Below are 22283 nucleotides of genomic sequence, written 5' to 3'. Positions count from 1 at the left end.
GTCTGGCAGTACATCTGTTGGACCTGATGATGTACACTATGGCATGCTGCGCTATCTCTCTCCTGCTTCTCTTGATATTTTTCCAATTGTTTTTAAGCGGATCTGGCAGGAGAATGTTTTTCCTAATGCCTGGCACCAGACTATTATTTTACCTTTCTCTAAGCCTGGGAAAGATCCCAAGATTCCTTCAAACTACCGTCCAATTGCTTTGACGAGCTGTCTCTGTAAGATCTTAGAGAGGATGGTTAATGCTCATCTTGTTTGGTTCCTCAAATTAAACAATCTCCTCTCGCCCACCCAATGTGGGTTCCGACGACAGCACTCCACCACGGACCACCTAATTTGACTTGAAACATCAATCAGAGAAGCCTTTCTCAAACGACAACACCTTGTATCAATATTCTTTGACATTGAGAAGGCTTATAACACTACATGGAGGTATGGCAGTTTGCAAGATCTCCATATATATGGGTTAGTGGCCATTTACCCATGTTTATTGAAAATTTTTTAATGGACAGGAGATTCCAAGTTCATGTGGGTTCAATACTTTCAAATTCTTTTGTACAGGAACTTGGGGTTTCTCAGGGCTGTGTTTTGAGTGCCACACTTTTCAGTATAAAGATTAATGCCATCACTGAACAACTCCCTCTCACTGTTGCAAACGGGCTCTATGTCGACTACTTTCACATCTCGTGTCAGTCTTCGAACATGAGATATATTGAACGGCAACTACAAACTGCCTTTGATCGCGTACTGATGTGGACCACGGCATACGAATTTAATTTCTCTCTCTCTAAAACCGTTTGCATGCATTTTGCTGCCAATGGGGTATTCACCCTAATCCTGAACTCCGTATCGGTGAAGTTTCGCTGCCAGTGGTCCCTGAGACCAAGTTCTTGGGGCTTATTTTTGATCGTAAGCTGACCTTTATACCACACTTAAAGCAGCTACGGGTCAAATGCACAAGAGCACTGAACATCCATATTTTCTCTACCACCAATTGGGGAGCTGATAAATGTTCTATGTTCAAGATATATCGTGCTCTTTTTTGATCAAAACTCTACTATGGATCACTGGTCTATGGCTCTGCCACACCCTCAGCCTTAAAGATGCTGGACCCCATTCATCATCAAGGACTTCGACTCTGCACTGGGGCTTTCTGCACCTCCCCAGTTCAAAGCTCATTCGTAGAATCTAATGAACCTTCTCTGCACCTTTGCCATTTGCAACTGTCTTTATTATATTCTTCAAAACTTCATTCCTTACCGGAGCATCCCACCCGGAGATGTGTTTTCTTTCCTCAGTGGGCCATACTTTTTCAGAACAGAGGATCTGCCATTGCTCCTTTTGGCCTTCGCATCAAGATGCAATTGGATGAATTGGGTCTGTCCATGGATAACATTGCAGAATCTATTGGTCAGCCCATCCCACCATGGCTTATTACAGTTCCCAAATGTGACCTTTCTTTAAGTCATCTGAGAAAGGCAGATTCTCCCGATTGGAAATACCGTCTTTTATTTACTGAACATCTTTCAAACAATCTTTCCATTTATACGGATGGTTCCAAATCAGGTAACTCTGTGGGCTCTGCCATGGTTTGTCGCAGTTTGGTGGTTGGGCGCAGAATCCCCTCTACAGCTTTTGTGTTCATTGCTGAACTGTATGCCATATCTCTTGCCCTGGATCATATTGAAGCTAAGCAGTACAATTCCAACTGCACTATTTATACTGACTCCCTTAGTTCTCTACTGGCCCTGGAATCGCTACATGTTGGTTCACACCCTGTTCTCGCTGATATTCAATACCGACTGGCCCATTTTTCATTAACTGCTACTTCTATCCAGTTTTTCTGGATACCAGGCCATGTTGGTATTTGCGGGAATGAACTTGCAGACACAGTAGCTAAATCTATCTGTTCTGGCACTATCACCACTGTGCCTATTCCATACGTGGACTATGGTCCTGTATTCAAGGTTCAGCTCCGTGCCAGCTGGCAGTCAACTTGGAGTGAGCAAAGCGACAACAAGCTTTTCTAAACAAAACCCTATATTGGACTTTGGCTGTCTAGCTTCCATAAGGTTCGGAAGGAGGAAGTTGTTCTAAGTACACTACGCATTGGTCACAGTTTTTTAACTCATCTTTTTCTTTTATCTGGAACTGATGCACTGGTGTGTAGTTTGTGTAACATTCATGTCACAATAAGCCACATTTTTCTTATTGCCATCATTACAACTCTCAACAACGGTACTATTTTAAACATGTTCTGTCCCAAGGTTTGTCCGTAACATTAGACAGTGTTATTGGTGACGGTGACACTGTCTACGTTGATAAAGTTTTTAGTTTTTTAAAGGCCATTAATCTTTTTAATGTAATTTAAGTGTTTTATATTTATTCATTAAATCTTTTTTATTGTGGTTTGGTTTGAAATTAGAAAATGGCCGTAACATTAAATAACTCGACACCAGGACTGGAAAGGCCAACTTCAGGTGATTAACGCTGCTGTTTGAACTACCCGTTAATCGTCCTGGCGAGTTATTATTACAATTGCATGTCTTTTAACACTTTTATTACTTTATGTTTTGATACTGGCCATAATGATACATAACCCGGAACCAGGACTGAAAAGGCCAACTTCAGGTGACTGACGGTGGTTCTTGTACTTACCTGTTAGTCTTCCTGGTGGGTTATGATCATTTCCATTATGCTACAGAAAGTCCTTCACAACTTCTCTTACTCTGCTTTCTCTCTTAACATTGTAGACTAGGTGTCAACATTGGTTTTATGCTTTTTCTGTTTTTCAATGCTGTTTTGTTTTACCTTCATTTCCTTTTATGAATTTTACTACATTTACTTTATTTTTACCTTTTTAACGGACGTTTGGTGCAGATAGCCTAGCTGCTTTGTGCCATAAAACACTAAATCAACCAACCTATCTGTCTTGCCTGTTTGGAGGGTTGGACCCAAATCTCCCATTTATTTTACCAGAATCCATTATTCCTATCTTCATTTTACCTTGACAACCTTTAGTTATATATCACCTGTCTGAAACTCATCAAAGAAACCTTTTTGTGTTTCTGGGGGCATCCTCTTCCTCCTCGTATCAACATTGGCCTACCTGTCAGCTTTGGCCCTGCAAACATGATGCTATAATGTTACAGATACATCTTCTTGCCCCTTATCTACAGGACCTTCAGATGTCCCTGTTTTTGAGATGTTTCCTGTTTGACACAATCCTCGAATTTATGGGGTCGTGGGTAGTTTTGATCCAACAACAATCCACTTTCTCTTCTTTCCAATTTGCACCAGTTGGATCTGAATGTGGCACCAGTTTTTGTCTCCTGACTCTTTCTTTTCCCAGCTCTTGTCTGTTTCTGCTTAATGTGGTGCCACTGTTTGTAGTTTTTTTTTATCACAACACTTGGTATTCTAACAACATTTCTGGTGACTACTTGGTGGGAGCTTGTCTGGTGATCTTTGTTTGTTGGTGGAGCTCTTTCATCTCCATTATTTAGGTTCACATAATTTTGTTATAGGGATTTATTCTACCTTTTCTGATCCTTTCTCCCTTGTCTCACATGAGCCCAACCATTTCCTTTATGGCTCTGTTCTATGAGACTGGCCCTTCAAAATGTGTTGTCTATTCCTTCACTTTCTGCTTGCAAGATTCTGTTGTCTTGGGGATGTGATCTTTTATGACATACCCCTCAGTCATTCTCACATGTGATCCCTTCAGTGGGTTCTTTATGACCAGAAGAAACTTTCTCAGGAACCTGATGGTGTGGTTGGTCTCGGACAATGGTTGGACAAAACTCGTACATTAGTGGGTTTTCCGCTTCCTTCTCCATGGCCAGATTTACATCTGTTCCTGCATGAACCTTTTCAGGGCTAGGGTGCATGATTCAATCACCAGGAGGCTTCAGGTTGTTGGTCTGTGGAAGAACGTTCTCTTCATACAAACATCCTTGAAATTCCTTGCTGTTCTTTAGAATTTTGATCACTTCTTATCTACAGAGCTTTTCTGGTCATGATCCATTCCAGACATTCAACAGTGATGACTCAGTATCAATCACCAAAGTGGTATCCAGTCAAGATTCCTGTGTTTTCTACCACTGAGTCTTTTGGGCTAACAATCCTCATATTTATTTGATTTCATCTCATGTACCAGGGTCTTTCAACTTTGTGATGGATAGTTGTTTTTCATGACCTGATTGGGTGTACCGAACAGGCTAGTCCTTTCATCCCTTTGTTTTTCAGTGGCTTTGTCGTTGAAGGGATATTTCTCATATCATTTCATTTGCCACTGTCCTCAATCACCATTTGCCTTTGTTTTGGTCCTTGGTACCCAATTTTTGGGTTTTGGCTATAGATACTTTCAGCCAGGATTGGTTAAACAAATTTCTTTTATGCTTATCCTTCTATCTGAATACTTCATCAGGTAGTCTCCCTCATGTTGAAATAAGTCAACATTTTTTCCTTGTATTCCAAGACAGTTTCAACAAGGAAGTGATTATAATTCTAAGTTAGGGACTACTTTTGGGAGTATTTTAGTATCTACCTAGATAAACCTACAGCTTTTTGATCTGCATTAATATTTGTAAACCCCAGACATTTATCACAAATTTCACCATTTTTAGTCACATATCACACAAAAGTAGAAAGCTGAAAAATGTTTCTTGCATCAGTAGTTTCACCTACGATAAGAGCCCCAAATGGAGAATCACTTTTAATTTCATTCAACAATATTTCCCCTACACAGTTAATGAGATCATTCTGGATTCTTATATATTTAAAAATGGCTGGTATGGGTAGCAAAAGCTCTAATAGAGGAGCAAACAATGTTTCGACCTTCTTTGGTCATTGTCAGGTTTGCTCCTCTATTAGTGCTTTCTCTATCCATACCAGCCCTTTGTAAACATATAATTTTCTCTACAAGTGGGTTTTCTCGTCATCACATATCATTCTGGATTCTATTTGCCAGCCCAGAAAAAAACATTTGATTTCTCTTAATGGGATTTCAATAGTGGATTGCAGTTCTACCACAGATTTACAATCCCACATAATTGTCTCTGTTTCAGGACTCTAGTGATTCATTATGACCTCTAAGTGCTATTTGTTATTAATAACTTATTACGTTGATTAATTTTCTTAAAACATGCCCATTCCTCTTCACCTTTTGTGCATTTGCACATTTATCTTAGAATGGCTACATTTATCTTAGAGCGGCTACATTTATCTTATAATGGCTATTTAGTTGGAATTCAGTTCATGATTTTCCAAATCTAGTTAGGCCTAGAGTTGAAAATATGACTGTAGGAATTTGTCTTTTAATTGTCTTATGTATATTATTCAAACCATCGAATCCTGTTGAGTTTGTTGTACCAAAATTGCTGTTAAATAATGAACAGAAAAGCTTCTGCAAGTTAGGATGAGCAGTTAACTAATATCTTGTCATATTGGTTTACGTTGAATTTTTAAATGAACTGCTTTGTTCTTCCAGTTAGGTTTAGAGCTGACATTGTTCTCCCATTTGTGGTGATGGTTTTTTTTATCACTAAAACACTTTGTACCAAATTTTCAATAATACACTTACAATTTTTTCTATTATCTTTTGAATCCATATTCAAATCTGATTATTACAGCTTTTATCTGCTGTAATTATTCATCAACCCCACTGCTGGTTTGGTTCTACATCCTTCACTTTAGTTTGTTTTACTTCAGGCCTTTACATTGTATCATGAAACCTATCTTCTCTGTTTTCTGGATCCTTCCTTCTCAAAACCTCATTGGCTCATGAGGAAACTCCTCCTTTTCACGCATTTCTCTTTCCTGTTTCTTATCTCTACTCTCGTCTTTATTCGGAGAGACTTCTATGCACCGTGCATGCCTTTAATCATATTACCCATATGGAATACTCTGTGAGTTCCTATTCCTGTCTTTATCTCATGGCAACCCTCTTCCTCTCAGGATCTTTCTACCTTTAACAATACCAGTTGGCTTATTTCTATTTGTCTCCTTCCCAATCTGTTTTGTTTTTGTTCTATGTTATCTCCCATCCTTTCCAGCACTTCATCCTTTCTCTTGTGTCTCATCTTTGTCAGTCTTTGAAGGAGATTGTGAGCTTGGGCATGTGGACCCCACCCCTCAGACATTCATCTTTTATTACTTACATTTTATTGTGGTTTCTACTTCTTTAGGGTATCACCTTCCACATGTGACCATACTTCAGATGTTAGTATGGCTGTGGCAGTAGGTAAGTCTTCAATAAAGCTTTTTTATTTCTTTCAGGGAACCCTTGCCTCAAATTTCATCTCTTGGATTCTTCTCTGTAACAAGTAGTGCGTGACCAGGTATTATATATTTACAGATTCATACTGTATGCCATGTTGATTTGCATGCTCTTTTCATGGCTTTGTGCATACATCTTCAAGATGGGATGTGTCATAGGATCACTTGATGGTCAATAACCTTATGATATTTGCTTCATAAATAGGCCTGTTCCAGACTCTAACACTCTTGGATTGGATGGATTAAACAGGAGGGGATAGCTGTCCATCTCTCCATTCCTAGATTGAATAAATCAGTGTAGTCTGCTTTTCAAAATGTGGTTTCATGATCACCCATTGTGCACAGTCTTGGGTGAAGCTGTTCCTCCAGACTCTCCAATTCAGTTTAGTATGGAAGTCCTTACCTTTTGCCAATTCCAGGCTGGTGGGATAGTTGACCATGGAGGCATACTACTGGATGGATTCCACATAAATGGTTGTAACCATTCAGTTCAGAGTGGGGCAGTGGTGTTCTGCCTGTGTAGAAGGCATGCCATCTTCAAACTGAGTGATACATACCACTGAGTGAGACTTCTCAGTGCAGTTCTCCCCTTAATTGGGTGTCCTCATCCTACCCTTGTGCAAATGTTGGTACCCTTTGGTCTGGTTTTGGATATGAAGTAAAACAATCAACTTAAGCCTTCACACAGGTTTGGAGTTGTCCATTTCCTTCCTAGATTTTTCTTTGTGTAGGGGGTCACAGGAGGTATACATGGAATGTTTGTCTTGTACTCCCTCCTTCTCTCTTGTGACAGGAATGTTATTGATATTTGGATGTTCCAGACCACTGTCTTGATACTGGGTGACACATTTCCAGATATCTGGCTCAAGGCTAATCCAGTGTTGTGTTTTGGAGTAAGTTTTTTCCTTACATCTGTCATTTAAAGGTTTGAGGTGCAAAGTTGATATGATCATGTTGTTTGTTCCTGGCTTGTTTTGGCAAGGCAATAACTTGTTCAGATGTTTTGTGTCCCTCTTGCAATCATCTTGATGTGTTTCTCTCATTTACAGAAATATCATTTGGATGCTTTCAAGGGAAATATGTCTGTTCTTTCTTTGCACTTGTTCCCCCTTTTCAATGTGGGTTTCTAGCTAACCTTGTGAACGGAGAGTTGTGATGTGTCAGAAGTTATAATTTTCCTGTTCTGAAAATATATTTACTATAAGTACTCTTCTCTTCTCACACTTTCTACCTCCTCTTCTCACAATATTCCAATGCTTATGTATTCTGCAATTTTAAGTGGTGGTTTAGTAGTGATGCATAGAGTGAGTCACACAATGGAGATACTCTCTTATTGGTGGAGAGATGACACATGTTGATTTGAATGAGGGACATTCCAGTGGGGTGTTGCAGAAGACTTGTGGCATGCATTATAAAAAAGTTTTTATATAGAGGGCAGCACAAAATGAGAAAAGCTAAACTTAAACCCCTATTGCAAGTAGTTTCAGTACAGGAAAATTCTAACTTCATGATATTATTAAAAATGAAACAACTATGTTACTCAGTTTATTTCATGTTTTTCAGCCATTCTGTTCATTGTACTTAGATTGCATCTTTTAAAGATGCTGGAATTGAGTATTTTTTGTATAGAGAAATCTAAAGATAAAATATGAAATGTTGTAAAAACAAACTTGATATTCATTTAGGAGGTTCCAGAGGCTATACAAAAGAAATATGAAAACCTTAAAATGAAAATGTGTATTTCTGTTCCTATAAGGAAAAAAATTCGCCATTCATGTTGACAGACTCAATAAATTCCCAGACAAGTTTTTATTAGAAGTATAATATTTTAATGTACAAGGTATGTATCATGTTTACTGAAGAAATGCCAAATTTTGTAAACATACAAAATAACTTCACAACTACATTACTTGTTAATTCCTCAGTACAACCCTTAGTTAATTGTACCAAATCCATTAAAGAATATTTTGTTGTTCTGGGTTTTATAACAGAGAAGTAGGCTTAATGTATGACAACCAGTATTAAAATAATGACATTGCAAAAACCAAGATCTCTATTTATTTCAGTATATAATAATTTATTAAGAAGTTATTGTTTGGGATGTTCCTAATATGCAACACACTCTTGTTATTTTTCATTTTTTTCCTCGTTTTTCATTTACTGGATGAACTTTTGATTCATCTCTATAAATTGTTATTCTGTTCCCCTGTTGGTGGATATATGCATAAATAAACATTTATGTATTATAAACAGTATCCATTTTACATTATAAGTAAAGGATAAATTATGTGAACTTTAATTTGTTCATGATTGTATCTGTTATCAGAATTCATCACCTTAGTTTGATCAATGAATTTTCTTCCATCAGGTGGATATGAGCGATTATTTGTTTCAAGATATATCTAGGACTCTGAAAATTAAGAACCTGGCAGTTGTGCTTTCTCCCGAGAAACTGTCTAATTTGTTTCTGGGTCACCAACGAGCTTGCATCACTTCCTCATTGAAGGGAGTATACTACTGTGCTCCCCTTGGAACCACTCTGTATTTTTCTGGAAAAAAAGCTATTGGTAAAAGGCTCCAGATATTTCATACAGATGATTCTAAAAGTACAAGTAATACGTGGTAACCTATTCTAGTGTTGCGATAAGTTTAACTACTATTACTAAGTGAAGTGAAACAATGTCTCACTATTCATTTGAAAATACTAGAATAAATAGTAGTAAAACTTAATTATTTATAACCAAATGCTTTTATTTGCATTTAAAGATTTTGCAATAAGAATAAGTAATTAAATAGGAAAGCAAAAAGAATGTTTAATAGTTTATCATACCTTAAAGTACTACTTTGTATAAATGTAAAAATGTGTTTAAAGTTTTCCGTGAAACCATAAGAAAATTCATCATCAAATGAACAAACTTACAAATAATGTTTGTGACCTGAATAACTCTAGACTTGCTTTTGTTTCAAGATTAACCTGTTGACTGCCAAGTATTTCAGCTGCTACAATACGACTCTAATGCTTTAGCTGTTACAATCCAACTCTAATGCTTTTTCAATTTGTAACTCTTTTTGTGATGCCATTTTGGATTGAGAATGAAACAATTTGTAAGTAGATCAAATGCATGTATGGTGCTGATATCTAGCATTTAAGTTAGGTATTACTGAGAACGAATTAACTCCTCCGTGGCACTGAACAGGTTAAGGGCATTACATAGGTTCTTGTCATACAGAGTGCTAATGTGAAGACAATATATGTTGAAGTTTCAGGTTTGACCAGTAGTTGGTATGTTGTGCCTATAAGGTTGTGTATAAAAGTACCTTTTTGTTGAAGGACATCGCTGGGAAAAAGTAACTCTTGCTAAGAAGCATGAATCATTAAAATGGATCATAGCATCTGCAAGTGGAGTATATAAAGACCAAGGTTAGTGTTATACTTTTTATAAATATCAAAGTTCTTACTGTTAAATTTCTAAAGATCTTTTGTCAAAGTGTTAGTCACTTGGAATATACTAATTCCCATGTCTTCACTTGTGTGGACAGTTTTAAGTATGTATAGATATTGGACTGGAATTCTTTTGTATGAAATATTATAATTTCAGCTGGAAAGATCTTGGAACTGTTAAGTTAGGTTTGTAAATTTTTTGAAATGTATGGCATTTATAATTTTATCTTTCAGGTTTGATATGGCTTGTTCTGAAAACAGGGGAGTTATTTTGTGTTTCACCCCATCACGATAATCCAATTCCTGTAGTTCTTCCTCTTAATGAACAGATCAGATGTCTCTGTCCTGCTCCTGAAGCCTTGTGGATCTTGACCCAAAGTAGAAGGATTTTCATTCGTCGAGGGATAAGTGAACATTGTATTATCGGTTCTGGATGGGTAGAACTAGATGTTGGACAACTAGGTATTTTATAAGTTACTGTGTAAATATTCTCAGCTCTGAATGTGTGAGAAAAACACTTGAAATCTATTTATAAGTTATAACTGCTGCTTCTGGGGATCAAATATCGTCCTTTAAATTGCTGACAATTTAATCGAAGTCCCTAGTTAATTTTGATATATGTTGAAAGCACTTAAAAATATATGTTCACTATACTTAGTTCTGTATGTGAGACAGCCAACATATGGTATAAATACTTGTAATAGGTGTGCTTAAGTTCATTTTTTCTCACTCAACCTTGTTAACAAATTTTTTAACTGTAAAAGTTCACTATTAATATCTCTTTAATATGCAACACAGATTAATATTTATTCTTAATGATGAGAAACTCACTTGAAATAAAAATGTATTTCAGAATGGCTGGTGGGGGTATTAACACTGTTATTGATAGGAAGAGAACAACGTTTCGTCCCTCCAAGGTGATCTTCAGGTTAACAAAGAAGATTAATCTGAAGATGACCTAGGAAGGTCGAAACATTGCTCTCTGCTTATCAATAAGTGTTAATACCCATATCAGCCATTCTTAGATACAGATTAATATTCAACACTGAATTTCTACTTTTCAAAGGGAAATCATTGTTTTAAAACATGCTTACTTTCTCTCACACTGCACAACTGTTACTTGGCTGCCAGGGTTTCTTTCTTTGCCCATCTAAACATTGGTCTTTTTTTTTTTCTGCTTTCTCCAGTCTTTTGTTTTCCTCTTGACCCTATGTATCATTTACTGTGCATGTCATGAGGTTTTAGAGACTCAAATTCAAAATTTTATAAAATTTCTCAGTTGAGACTTAATATGATTAAGATCACTGAAAAGATGGAGATGTATATTTGGTTCTGTGGTTTACTTCCAGGGTGCTATAATGCTGCAAATGAGGGTGCTCCTGAACATTTTGGAGAAAAATTAGATTTGATTTTCCTGCACCTTCTTTTATTCTGTTGGCTTTTCAGAAGGCCACTTTGGGATCAGCTGTCTCAGGCTCTTTTCTTCAGTTGGCCCATTGAATGTACTTTTGAGTCTTGGAGTGAATAATTAGGTTTTCCTCCATACATGGACATTGCTGTGGCCCAATGAATTGTTTTCCTAAAACAAACAACATTCAAGAAATCATCTTGCCATACATACACCCTTGTGTAAATTAATTGAAACAAGATGGAAAATTACGATTTTTTTCAATTTTTTGCATTTTATTTCTGAGAATCCAAAAATTACTCACAAATTAATACATGATATGACCGCCTTTATTTTTCAGAAGATCATTAATCCACTTTGGCATTGAGTCCATGAGTTGACTGCAATCTTTACTAATATTTGGATCGTGGTACCACACCTCAATTATGGCCTCAATTAGCTTATCTTTTGTAGTACAGTCTTTTCCCCGAAGTCTTTCTTTACAAATTGCCCAAAGATTTTTAATAGGATTTAAGTCTGGAGAGTTTCCAGGCCAGTCCAGCACCTTTATTCACGTTGTAGTTATAAAATTCTTCACAAGTTTCGATGTGTGGCACGGAGCCAGATCCATCTGGAAATCTCTTTTTCAATTCTGGAACGACTCTTCTCTGCAAAACTTTGATGTACTGTGGTTCTCACATCTTACCTTCTACAATATGTAAGCTTCTGATGCCATAGTAGCTGAAAAAGCCCCAAAACATCTTTTTCAAAGGATGTTTCACAAACCAATTGATGTGAGATTCTCAAAGTTTCTCACCTGGAGATCTGCGAACATGCAGACTTCTTTGACCCTGTAGGAAGAAATGAGTCTTGTCACTGAATAACATCTTCCTCCATTGTTCTTGCATCCAGTTCTTGTATTTCAGACCCCATTGATACAGTTTTTCTTTATTGAGTTGGTAAGAAATTGTTTTTTGGCTGGTCTCCTTACCCTTCTAACGCAATTTCAAATGACGTACTATTCCTCAAAATTTTGTCATATATCCCAAAAATAGATCAACCATACTGCAAAACACAGCTAATGATGCCATCTGTGTAAAAAAATGACTATTAAAGGAAATCAGTGGGTCCAGCAAGCCTACACTGGCCGCCATGCTGAAAATATTGTAAAATGACAATTTGTTTCAATTAATTTGCACAAGGGTGTATGGTGTTATTTATTATCCATCTAAACTTTGTTGGAAGACTCAGGATTTACCAAGTCCATTGATGATGAGCTGGAACCATTGTTACTGTGCACATTGGTAAAATTGTTAGTTTCTACATTCATACCTTTTGTTGTTGGTGTCTCAACTTTTATATGCCCCTGTTTGTAGGTTCCAATCCCCAATATTAGCCCTTTGGTCTATTGGTACTCATGACACTGGATGTGTTTTCCCGAGATATCAATAGGAAAGACAATAGAATATGTGGGATCCTATTCATAATACTGTTTCTGATTTGATGCTCAGCTAGGTTGAGTATGGCTATTCCTTTTGATCAATGTTGGTTCAGTACATTGTTCATAGAAGAAGATCATTTTTAACTTTGTAATTATGGACACTGAGCAATTCCTTCCTGGGATGCTCAACCATCCCAACTATTCTGGAAATATGGATAATTTACCTTGCTCACACAGTTGGACAGTGAGGATGAGTGCTTATAATTCCAGACTGGGTGAGTTCTGTTTCCTTTGGCTGAGTATGGCATACAGGATCACATCATTCCAAGTTTGGGATGTTTTCTTGTGGACTTCTTCAGGTTGAAGAGAAAGTTAGTCCACTGCAGTGTTGTTTGCCTTGTCATGATTCTGGTGGCTTTGAATACATCAGTTTGTGTCAATAGGATGGGATATGCTCATAGGTATAAATATGTATAGTGCAGCCCAGTTGCCCTAAACACCAATGCAGGATTTGGGGACCATAGCCCTATAATTCCAACCCTGAGCTGTGGAACCTCAACTGTCTGGTTGGAACCTGGCCACTGGTGAGGACAGACCATGTACAGTTCCACCCACAGTATATGAATTAGATTCTGGGTGAAGAGCATACCTTTTCTGGGTGTAGTAAAGTTCCCTCCCCTTATCAATGTGGGATTCTAGCTGTAGTTTGAAAATAGGTAAGTATGATTTTGAAGTTAACATTGCCTTCAATCCAAACTGTACTTCCAGTAATAGTTACCTCTTTCCAAACTTTCCCACCTCTCTTCTCCACTAAGAGCTAGTGTTAGTGACTGCAGATTGTGTTACTATCATAAAAGTGATAACATTATTTTAAGGAGGTGTTATATATACTGTACCAGGATAAGAGGGTGCATTGATGTAAGTGGAGATTGCCACAAGATAAATATTGCAAAGGGCAGTTTTAGAAGACTGAAGTAAGTGAGAAAAAAAAAATCAGATCAATGCTGAGATGGACAAAGGAAGAAACTTTGGCAGTTGAATAACAGCTGTAGTGTGAGGGAAGGTAAGTATTACTGGAAATACATTTTTGATGTAAGAAAATGTTAACTTTTGTTGTTTTACACTGAAACTAGATAGTCTGATAGATGTTTAGGTATAAAGTAAAATACTAATTTAATAATAATGAAAATATAATTATTTATGAAAATATTGTAGGCAACGAAAATCATTTCAGTTATATTGCGAATGAGTAGAGTTATGTATTTTGACTGTCAGGAGAAATTCAGTTGACACACATCTGCTGCTCCCATGAGTCAGTCTGGGGATGTGATGATAATGGGTGTGTCATGATGAGACTTGGTACTTTAAAACCACCATCTGTGCACAACCTTCCTCAAGCATGGATAGTCATTGATACTCAAACTACTGTCTTTCAGGAGACCATGAGGAAGGTGAGGACCAATATGTTCTGTTGTATATGGAAGTAATGAACTAAGTTAGGGTTTGTAATCAAGCAAAATATAATAGATACTTACAAAATCAAAGATATTTACTACAAGTATATACTATTAACATATTAATAACACTAATTGTTTCAAAATACAATAAATATTTACATTTCATTATTCTTTGTTAGCAGATGAAGGAAATATTAGAATTCTTTATTAACATTTTAATAATTCTCTTTTTTAGAAGTTTAGAAATAAAAACAGGAAGTTTCTTATTTTGTTTACTTTGTTTCCTAAAAATGAACAAAATTAGTAGTTTCTGTTTCTCCCAGATCTTGCACTTGGATATTTTATCTTTAGAACATGCAGTTTAGAAAATACTGTACTTTATCTTAAGTGTCATATTAGAAAATGTTAATTATATTTACAGTAAGCTGAACTGTATACCAATATGTTGTACCAGTGAAAGTGACCACTTTAAAAGCTGTATTGTGTTGTGTCACCTGTGTTGTTGTTTCTGTAAAGGAAAACCCAAAGACCAAGCCCCTGTTTGATCTACTTGGTTCCTTCTCCACATCCAGCACATGTTTTACAAAGGTATAGATATCATCAGTACCTTCCTCTGTCTCTTTTTATTAGGTGTGTGTGCAGTGTCTGTAAATATCTTTGTATCGGATATCAAACTTCACGTGTATAGTTCCAAATCTTGTTATGCTTAATAATAATAAATCTCAAAAATGAGCACAAAGGAAAATTTCAATGAAGAGTTAGTACACATGAATATTTATTCAACATTGGTAATACATATATATTCATTGAAGAATTGAGTTGTTAGTTTAATGAAAGGGAAATGTGAAACAAGTAAGTGTGTTTTGTAAATGAAAACCGTTAAAGGGGAACACTAAACGAGAAAGTGTGTACTGTAAATGAAAACCGTTAAAGGGGAACACAGAACGAGAAAGTGTGTACTGTAAATGAAAACCGTTAAAGGGGAACACAGAACGAGAAAGTGTATTCTGTAAATGAAAACCGTTAAAGGGGAACACGGAACGAGAAAGTGTGTTCTGTTAATGAAAACCGTTAAAGGGGAACACGGAACGAGAAAGTGTGTTCTGTTAATGAAAACCGTTAAAGGGGAACACAGAACGAGAAAGTGTGTTCTGTAAATGAAAACCGTTAAAGGGTTTACTCAAAGTGTAAATATGGCTTTGCCTTCAACAAGTTAGTACTTGAGACTAGAAAACTGTAAGTGTATACTGTATGTATTCATGTTAGAATAAACTCTTTGAATTGTTTATTTCTATAACATGGTAACTGTGGCTAGAATGATAAAGCTGATACAAGGCTATTATTCTCGCTTAATATACAAGATGTTTGTTTATCTGGAAGAGAAATGAAGTAATTTTTCATATTTTAATTTTTTACATAACTTTAGGCCTACCACTTTTCCTTCTTTCAGGTCTACAATGGGCCCAAGTTTTTTATGGTGTGGGCTATTGACAACAAAAACAACGTGTTTGTTAGAGAAGGTGTTTTCTCTGACCTTCCAGTTGGAACAGGCTGGGTTAACGTGCCAGGAATACAGGCCAAACAGCTGGCTATCAGTGAAGAAACAGTCTGGGCTTTGACGACAGAAGGAGATATTTATAGGCGATTTGGAATTTCTCAGACTAATTTCATTGGTGATTACTGGAAGAAGATTCCTGGACATTTGGAACTGTTATCAGGTGAGATGGTTGATTAACAGACTATGAAATTTAGTTTGTTTTTTTCTCAGTGAACAAACATGATATTTTTATGAAACAATCTTTAATATATTGGTCTATAGCACGTTTGTATTCACACAAACAATCCTTTTGCACTTTTGTCAGATGAATTGCCTCTTTCTCCTTTTTGTGTGTATCAAATCTTGTATTGGTTACTTTGTGTATTTTTGCTCAATTTAAAGCTGTTTTTTCCATGTGAGTGACATCTAGTAAATTTCACTGTACGAGGTCTGTTCAAAAAATATGCGGACTGACGTCATAAAACAAAATGTACTTTATTTAGAAGTTACAGGTCTGGTACCCCTTCAAAGTACTCTCCTCCCCAATGCACACACTTATCCCAGAGGTGTTTCCACTTGTTGAAACAGTCCTGGTATGCTTCTTTTGTAATGTCCTCCAGCTCCTTTGTCACATTTGCCTTAATCTGGGAATTGTCTCAAATCTTCTTCCTTTCAAGGGTCTTTTGAGTTTGGGGAACAAGAAAAAATCGCAAGGAGCAAGGTCAGGTGAGTAGGGGGGTGGGGAAGAACAGTGATTGAGTATTTGGCCAAAAACTCACGAGTTCTGAGGGCTGAATTTCACAGCAACGCGGTGCATCTTCAATTTTTCGGTCAAAATCTCGTAACAAGATCCATCTGATATCCCACACTCTTCAGCAAGCTCCCTGACAGTCAGACGTCGATTTGCCCGCACCAGGGTGTTGATTTTGTCGACGTGTGGGTCGTCAGTTGACGTGGAAGGACGTCCAGGACGCTCATCATCTTCAATGGACTGTCGACTGTTACTTGAAACATGCTGTACGCTTCATAGCAACATCACCATAAGCCGTGTTAAGCATAGCAAAAGTTTCAGTCGCAGATTTTCCAAGTTTAACACAAAATTTCACAGCAAGTCGTTGCTCCTTCAGGTCATTCATTCTGAAATCCGCCAAACGAAAAAATCGCATTTCACTTAAAACCGCGTAGCTAATACACAAATGAAGATATCTGCAATCGGGAAATGGCGTCGTAATCAGCTGATCTGTGCAAACCTAGCGACACCAAGCAGATTCCCCTGGAACCAACTGAAGCCGCACAATTCAAACAGTCCACTTATTTTTTGAACAGCCCTCGTAATGTTTCCCATTGTGAGATATGATAAACATTAGAAGAAAATGTTGAAGATATTTTGTCATAAAAACGTGTTTCTTCTAATGTATCAAGTTTCATCTGTTGTCGTTTTTTGAAATGCCTAAGATGTTTGATACAAGTGTACAAGACAGTGCTACTGATTAAATCTACAGTAATCCCACTTGCATAGTATCAGCCAATAAAACAACAACATGGTTAGAAGAGCCATTTGCATGGCTGCATATAATAAATTACATTTTAATGAAACTGGGGTATATTTTAATTTACTGAACTAATGTTAGTCTTCTGCAAGATTGCTTGTTAGTGTGAGACATCATTCAGTCATGGAAATTGAAGTATTCCATGTGACGTGTGGACCTAAAAAGAGAAGGCATCTACGAGGAATACGTGATGGTGGAATACAAAAATATTTCCAAAGATAGATGAAAATCTCTTCTAAAGGTGATGTGATTTGTACCAAATGCTGATCTTCCAAATTATGATGAAACTTAAAGCTGTGTTTCTTCTCCATATTCAGGTTTAAATGCTTTCTTAAGGTGATCAGTTTGGGTAAGCTACATCTGTTTGACTGAACTTCAGATCAGAAGACAACAGTCATGATGAATTTGTTGTATTTCTAAAGTGCACTCTGCTGTGCCATTTGTACCACAAACTTGGGGTGCTTATGTTTATCATCCTTTCTCAAGTCTGGTGCTGAGAAAGTTATCTGGACAGAAAGTAATTTTTACCAAACCCGTTTGCAGTTAGAACGAGACGAATATGATTTTCTGTGGATGACAAATGTAGCAGTGGTAACTGAATGATGCTAAATACTTGATTGTACTGAATTGATTAAAACTTTCTTGGACAACCTTTGGTTTTTATAAGATCTTTGTAAACCGACTTAGGTGTTTTCTTCATTGGGTTTTGTATATGGTCATCCAACAAAACTGTAGTTCTGGGTTTGGAAGTACTTTTGCTGTAAAGAGAAGATATGACGAATGTAATCAGCATTTATAGAATGGCCAGGTGGTTAGAGTGCTTGGCTCATAATATGAGGGTTGCAGGTTCAAATCCCTGTCACACTAAACATGTTTGCCCTTTCAGCTGCAAGGGCATCATAATGTTACAATCAGTTCCCCTATCCATTGGCACAAGAGATTCCAGTTAGTAATGACTAACTGCTTTTTCTCTAGTCTTACACTGTTAAATTTGGGCAGATAGTGCACATTGCCTTTGTGTATATTTATGGGAGATTCGAAACAACCAACATTTATGGGAGAATGAGTTCAATAAATAGTTGCATGAAACAGTGGAACTCTAGGAGTTTTAATGTTAACAAGTCCTTAGATTTGTTTTATAAATGATTATATAAGAAATGTGAGTGCTGGTTTACATCTTAGGAGTTGAGGTATGTGTTGAAAAATATATATGTAAAAACGGCTGGTTTGGGTTGAAAAAATGTTTTACGTAGAGGAGCAAACGACGTTTCGACCTTCTTCAGTCATCATCAGGTTTACAAAGAAAGAAAGAGGTAACTGACTGATAGGTGAACACATGTTTGAAGGGAGTTGTGTAACTGCGTGTAGGAATGTAGAGGGCGTGCTTAGATGTTTGATTATATTTATTAATATAGATATAAAGGTGTTCCTTTGTATTGGTTTATTTTGGGCTTAAGTTGTTGTATAAGTAAGGCTTCTTTAATTTTGCATTTGTTTATTTTTGTTTCTTTATTTAGTATTTGGGTGTTTTCTATGGTTTATGTTGTGTTTATTTGATTTGCAGTGTTTGAAAGCGTGTGAAGGTGACTTTTTGTGTTCTTTGAACCTGGTTTCCATTTTTCTACTTGTTTCTCTAATATAGAAGTGGCAGTTATCACATTGTATTTTGTAAATAATGTTGGTGTGGTATTTGTCAGTGTAGTTTTTACATAGTATAAACCTTAGTTTTGTGCCTGGTTTTTAAATAAATTTGGTATTAACAGGAATGTTATATTTTGTTAATAGTTTTTGCCATATTTTTCTGCTGATGTTGGGAATATATGGTATGCAGCAGTATATGGTTTTATGATTTTTAATTCATGGGATATATTTACTTTTGTTAGTTGATTTTGCTTTTTGTCTAGGTGTGTGCGTATAATGTTTTCTACGGTTTGTGGAGGAAACTTATTGATATTGATGAAGTATTGTTTTATTTTGTCTAATTTGTTAATTTTATCTGTTGAGCATAATTTTATGGGTGTTTTTTTTGTGGTTTCTTAGTATGTTGAGTTTTTGTTTTGTTTTGTGTGCTGAGTCCCAAGGAATGTATAGTCCAGTATGGGTGATTTTTCGGTGGATTTCCATTTTAAATTGTGTATCAGTTCGTGTAATTTTGAGGCTAAGAAATGATATTTGATTACTTTCTTCCTGTTCACATGTGAAGTTAATGTTGGGATGTATAGAATTAATGTGATTGAAAAAATTGTGTGTTCTGTAGATATATATCCCGCAATTGTGTCATCTACATATCTGTACCAGTATAGTGGTGGATGTAATACTGTGTTAATTGCTTGTGTTGCAACTTGTGTCATAAAAATATTGGCTAGAACTGGTGATACTGGGTTGCCCATGCTTAGGCTATTTGTTTGTATATAGTTGTGGTTGTTGAACATGAAGTTTGTCTTCATCGTGGTGAATTCTATGAAGGTTGCTGAATAGTTGCTGGGAATGTCTGTTGATGGGTTAGGGTCTTGGATATAGAGTTCTAAGGCTATCTTGTAGGCTTTTAGTGGTTGGGACTTCTGTAAAGAGGAATATAACATCGAAACTGGCCATTGAGGCTTTATGACTAAGTTGATTAAGATTATACTTGAAATTAAAAGAGTCTTTGATGAATGAGCTGGTTGATGTTACATATCTGGAGAATGCTCATGCTATGTATTTACCAAGATTGTAATTAAACGATTCATATGTGGTCATTATTGGTCGTAATGGACAATCTGGTTTATGAGGTTTGGGGATGCCGTATATTTGTGGTGTGCATGAGTCGGTCTTACGTAGGTAGGAATAGTGATTTTGAAATTGTGTTGGCTTTTTTAATTTTTAGTAGTATTTTGTTTAGTTGCATTTCATGTGTCTTTGTTGGATTTATATGTATTGGTTTAAATTTGTATGTGTCTGATAGGATGTTCCTTATTATTTGGATGTATTCATTTATGTTCATTATGACTATAACGTTTCCTTTATCTGCTTTTAGAATTTTTGTTTTTGTTTTATTTTCGGATTTTAATGGAATTAATGTCTCTTTTTGTAAGATTGTGGTTTTTAGCTTTCTGTTTTGTGAAATTATGTTGATGGTTTTGTGAGAAAATTCTTTGAGAAAAAACCATATGATGTTGTTTTTAGGTGTTTCTGGAAAATATAAATTTTTAATATTTTTTGGGGAAGTTTGGCTGTTGAATGTCAATAAAATTGTAAGTAGTGTGGTGTCACAGGTGTAATAATAGTGTTAATAGTAATATGTAGTGCTGCACGTCATGTCTCTAATGTGGTTCTTGGGTTGTGGGAGCAAAACAAAATGACACTTACTTAGAAAGTACTTGTGAGTTTATGAAGGAATAAATAATGAAGTCTTTTAATATTTATTTTACACAAAACTTTTTAATATGATTCCACATACTAAGTGTGAAAGAAGCCATTCTGTAAAAATGCTGCTTATGGAATCTATTGGATCACATGGCTGGAGCTGAACAGTTAGTTGGTAGCAATAAATGATTAGTTGATGATATTGAACTTATTGGTTAATTGCACATAATACTTGAAGAATGTGAGTGATTGCAAATGGTAAAAAATTAGAAACAAATCTCATTTAGCTGGATTACTCTTTTATGTAGTGACACTGATTTATTGAGCTGAACAACAGAGCCAATCAATAATAAATGATAGGTCATAGTGTACGTGTTTAAATTATTGAGATAAAAACTTGTTACTTTGTCATTTTCATGCTGTAATCATACTTTTCATTACTTCATTAAACTTGATACTAATTGATATGTATAAATATTCAAGATAATTACCCAATTCTGCAAACAGTGGATCTATTCTTGGTAACAGGCTTAGCCTTTGCATACTGAAACGTTAAAACTGGATCGACAGTTATCATCAGTCTGATGCTCAGATGGGAAATATTGTTCTAGAAATGTGATGCTTTCTTTTAGTGACGGTGGATGATGATCTCTGGGGGCTGAAGGAGAACGGAGCACTCTACTCACATCTGTCATCTAGTATTTTATATGAAGAGAGGAAAACAAGAACCAGTACTAAGGAATTAGAAGAGGCAGACTGGGAAATTCTATAGTCCTGTGGAAACAAAATTCCTCAGTATAAAATACTTAGAGCAAATACTTTATTTCAATTTATTTTTAATTACCACAGACTTTGAGTGAGAAATTTTTTCAAAACAAAACATGTATTTCACTTCTAAATAAGAAGAATATATATTTTCAAGAATAGGTAGTATCGGTAAATAAAGATGAAGAAATGTGATTCCACACAAAACTTTCATGTACTTACCAGTCTTGTATCTAAATACATTTGTTAAAATATCTTTAATTTATTATCTATTCTGTTTATATTGCATTATTAGGGCAGTATCTGTGAATGTTCTTTACTAGTTTTGGAATTCATGCACAACTTGATATTGTTACTATGATCAGTGGAGAAGCATGCTTCATTTCAGTAGATATATTTTTATTGCACATTTTTAGGAGGTGAAATGAAACTGAAACCTAATGATGGTTTATTTTTTGAAAAATAAATATTTTAATGATTTAGTTGTGTTTATCATTTTATTACTTTAAATGTTTGGCTTTAGGAAAATGTGTAAAAGTTTAATTTTTTCTTCTGTTATTTATTTATGAGTCATATATTGTGCATGATTAACATTTGTGTAAGTCCCAATAACTCAAAAGTATGTTTCTTTACTTACTGAAGCCATGTTTGAATTATATACAATAATGAAAGTATGTTTCTTTACTTACTGAAGCCATGTTTGAATTATATACAATAACACAAAAGTATGTTTCTTTACTTACTGAAGCCATGTTTGAATTATATACAATAATGAAAGTATGTTTCTTTACTTACTGAAGCCATGTTTGAATTATATACAATAATGAAAGTATGTTTCTTTACTTACTGAAGCCATGTTTGAATTATATACAATAATGAAATTGTGTGAAAAACGTCAGAGGTTCGAAATGGTTTTCAGAGGTTCGAAATGGTTTTTGACGTTGGGTAATATCACGTTTTCTTCGTACCAGCGTCTTTGTATTTTAATTCAATTAGGTATACTTAAAAAATATTAAATGAAAATACATTGAGATTACAGTTGCATGCAAGTGTGACACTAAAGTTTGGATATAA

General features: G+C 35.8%; 1 protein-coding gene across 7 annotated transcripts in view; it reads left to right on the top strand.

The window, feature by feature from the left end:
- Positions 1-21691, top strand: part of LOC143226740 (tectonin beta-propeller repeat-containing protein 2) — a 48445-nt gene extending 26754 nt beyond the window's left edge. For 4 of the 7 annotated variants that reach the window (XM_076458108.1, XM_076458104.1, XM_076458106.1 and 1 more), the window contains 7 exons: positions 8654-8852; positions 9617-9706; positions 9962-10189; positions 13831-14006; positions 14529-14600; positions 15463-15730; positions 21077-21691. In XM_076458108.1, the coding sequence (XP_076314223.1) occupies positions 8654-8852; positions 9617-9706; positions 9962-10189; positions 13831-14006; positions 14529-14600; positions 15463-15730; positions 21077-21216 (1173 nt within the window). In that variant the 3' untranslated portion in view covers positions 21217-21691. Of the gene's footprint in view, positions 1-8653; positions 8853-9616; positions 9707-9961; positions 10190-13770; positions 14007-14433; positions 14601-15462; positions 15731-21076 lie in introns of those variants that run through there. The other 3 variants (XR_013014728.1, XM_076458107.1, XM_076458109.1) reach the window with 3 other exon arrangements.
- The last annotated feature ends 592 nt before the right edge of the window (positions 21692-22283 follow it).

The sequence above is a fragment of the Tachypleus tridentatus genome, chromosome 9 (assembly GCF_004210375.1).
Source record: "Tachypleus tridentatus isolate NWPU-2018 chromosome 9, ASM421037v1, whole genome shotgun sequence".
Classification (NCBI taxonomy): domain Eukaryota; kingdom Metazoa; phylum Arthropoda; class Merostomata; order Xiphosura; family Limulidae; genus Tachypleus; species Tachypleus tridentatus.
Note: the sequence above shows the minus strand (reverse complement) of the source record. Positions and strands in the feature narration are given on the sequence as shown.